Raw genomic sequence first — 3,241 nt, 5'->3', positions numbered from 1 at the left:
AATTTCTTTCTTCTTCCTTTTCTGCTCTACTCTGCAACACTTTGATCTGGTGAACTTCAACTTACTGAATGAGACTGATTCATTTCTTTTGTCTCTTGCCAAAAAAATTTCCCCCTCTTTTCCAAATTTGAAACAACTCACCTACCAAGCATTAAATTTTCCGACTGTTGCAGGCTATCAGTATGGTAGTTGGTGTTTGGCTCCAGGGGCAAACCTACCATATTTAATATTTCAACAGTTTCACTATTCGTGACTTTTCTATAAATTGACAAAAATTGTATTAGCTGAGGTAAACAATGGCTTCCTCAGTGTCTCCCATGGAAGCACATCTTCAGCTCTATGAAATCATTCTTTCAGCAGCCAAGCCCATGGCTCTTCGAGCTGCTCTTTTGCTTAACACTCCTGGCATTATTGCCATCCATGGTTGTGATAATCTCCTAAGTGTGGAGCAAATTGCTTCACATATTTCTTCTTCCACCAACAAAGTTGTCCATAATGAGTACTTGTTAAGAATCATGAGGCTTCTAGCTTCCATTGGTGTTTTCACAGAAGAGAGCACAGTAAATTATGTTGGCACTCCACAATTCAAATATGGCGTCAACACCATCTCTAAGTTGCTGGTTAACAATGGTGACCGAAAATTCTGTTCACCCACTGTGCTGGCTATTAATGTAAAATGTATCATAGATGGTTATCAGCATTTTCATGATTCTGTCATTGAAGGTTGCCCCGCATTAATCAAAGCATATTTGAATACATGAGCAATAATCCTGAACCAAATAGGATTTTGAACGATGGCATGGCTTATGCTGTGAAGATTCATGATGGGTTTAGAGGCTCTGCAATATCAATTTCGACCTTCCTTATGTTATAACTACTGCTGCTCCCATACAAGGTCGGTAACAATTTCCATCTCTAAACTTTATAGAAAATTAGTATTTAGATATTTAGAGCATGGCATTTTTTTCAATTTTCTCTATAGTTAGTTAATTGGTATCTATTTGTCATTTCTAAAAATTTCATGGAGAACAAACTGTTTGAGTAAAGTCTTCTATAAATGCAGGAGTGGAGCATGTGGAGGGCAATATGTTTGAAGAAATTCCTCCAGCTAATGCCCTTTTTTTTTATGAAGGTGTGTTTTAAAATTCTATTGAATAAAAAATAAATTTAAATTCTGATATGTTGATTTAACAACTTTTCTTTGTTGGCTTTTCTGCAGCGTATTTTACATGACTGGGATGATGAACAATGTTTGAAACTCTTAAAAAATTGTTATGAAGCAATACCAGAGGATGGGAAAATATTAATTGCGGATGCAATTATCGAAGAAGCAGAAGGGACGAAGAGAAAAGCAGGATTACTGTTTGATATGTGTATGATGGCTGTTTGTTACCGTGTCATTATATTACATTTCCTTCAATCATTCATAGAAATTTCTAAATTGTAAGTGGGGATCAGTACCAAAGAATAGTAGAGAATCTGGATATATTTATTTTTTACTGGAGAAGTTTGCTATTACCTTTTAACTCACTATGTATTCCTTTTAGGAAATTGTAATCTTGAATGGTATGATCTATAATTATTTTGTAATTTCGCAGCAGATGTGTTGTATATGTGCACGTTATCTTAGGAATCTGACCATTTGGGTGAAGCGCAGACCTTTTAATTTAATAAATACAAACTATGGAGATTCGTCTTGCATTTCTTTTAATTGGTTGAAGATATTTGCGATGCTATTCTCTTTACTGCAATCCCTAAAGCCTTCTCTACTGCAAATCTGCTTTACCAGAAAAGTTTTCCACTCAGATGTCTGCTTTTAACAAATTAAGTTATCCACTACCTTGTGCTTCTAGGTACAAGTCTTTCATATCTGTTTGATCTTGTAGACTCAAAAAATATTTATAGATTATTGTCGATCAAAGTGTTCGCATTTGGTTATCTCCTAGTATACAATTTCTAACCCTGGGTCCCATGGGGAGGCTTGGACTCTATATTTAAGGAGGCTTGGGCTCTATATTTAAGGAGCTGGAGGTTCCATGATAATATTTTGTGGGGGGGTGGGGGGGGGGGGGCGCTAAAGCTTAATTTGAAATCTTTTCCTATTAACTAGGAGCCCCTACTTTTTAGTTGGGTGGATGCAAAAGGGGGGAAGGGGCTGGAAATAGCCCCTACTGTTTAGCGAAGAATTCTGCCACTTGGCAAGAACCTTCCCTTCATTTTTCCTTCAAATTGAAATCATCCCACCAAAAATTCTAAAAACAACAATTTATATTTTTAATATTTCCTTCAATTTAGGAGCTATTTTTTAAAGCAGATTTATATGTAATGCCCATGGGACTGCTCCCCTTTAAATGTTCCTAAAAATGCTCAGCAGCACCCGCTCTATTTTTAAGCAAGCGGGTGCCCATGGACCCCAGCCTAAGCAATCAATCTATACGCTTTATATTTACTACTATTTGAAACAAGCCACAAATTTAATATCACAAATGTAATTAGGTCCTTGCCTAATTTTATATCTTTTCTTTTTCTCAATGGAATTGGACCATTCCAATGTTTCTTTATAAGTTTTCTGCATGTAGAAAAATGGTGTGGAATGTAAAGTGGGGGAATACAAGATATTTAATAAAATATTTCAAAAAGAATAGGTAAAAGTAATAAATTTTCTCAACATGATAATGAAGAAATGTGCGTCTTATGCTAAGGGTTTTGACTATTGACAGTATATATAGTTTCAAGTCATAGAGGGGTGGAGGTTTGGAAATTCTTGGGATAGGTTAAAACTCATTTAAATCATTACATTTTGTGTGTTGTACCTATAATATATTATGTATATAGTCAATCAAACTAGAACATCACATATTATATGGTTATCATGCATTTATATTAGTTAAAATTTTAAGATCATTTAGTTAAAACAAACATTATGACTAGTTAACATAAGAATAAAATATAATTGACAGTCATGATTAAGAACTTCTAAAGTTTAGAAGTTTTTACATGTAGCTCATACATGAACAAAACTTCTATAAATTAATGTAATGTAATCAACTTTGCAATCAATAAATAAAATAGTTTGTATTGTGCTAAATCATATTGTTTTGATCCCTATTTTCTTTTGTGTGCATGTATTATGTTTCTCCATATTGGTATCAAAGAAGGTTAGATCTGAAGGGAATTAGAAGTTTGTAGCTTGTCATGATGGCAAAGAGAAGGAAGAAAAAGAAGAAGAAACAATTGGAGC

The 3,241-nt window shown here is 34.3% G+C and overlaps 1 protein-coding gene across 1 annotated transcript; it reads left to right on the top strand.

Moving 5' to 3' along the window:
• The first annotated feature begins 296 nt into the window (after window positions 1–296).
• LOC149555640 (caffeic acid 3-O-methyltransferase 1-like) lies at window positions 297–1,820 on the top strand. The gene is made up of 5 exons (XM_089829451.1): window positions 297–671; window positions 835–895; window positions 1,064–1,134; window positions 1,220–1,384; window positions 1,599–1,820. The coding sequence occupies exons 1-5, from the start codon at window positions 297–299 to the stop codon at window positions 1,818–1,820; spliced, it is 894 nt and encodes a 297-aa protein (XP_089685577.1).
• The last annotated feature ends 1,421 nt before the right edge of the window (window positions 1,821–3,241 follow it).

The sequence above is a fragment of the Cupressus sempervirens genome, chromosome 5, assembly GCF_028749045.1.
Source record: "Cupressus sempervirens isolate cs-2001-9-10 chromosome 5, ASM2874904v1, whole genome shotgun sequence".
Lineage (NCBI taxonomy): Eukaryota > Viridiplantae > Streptophyta > Pinopsida > Cupressales > Cupressaceae > Cupressus > Cupressus sempervirens.
The sequence above is the reverse complement of the archived record's forward strand: the minus strand, read 5'-3'. Positions and strand labels throughout refer to the sequence as shown.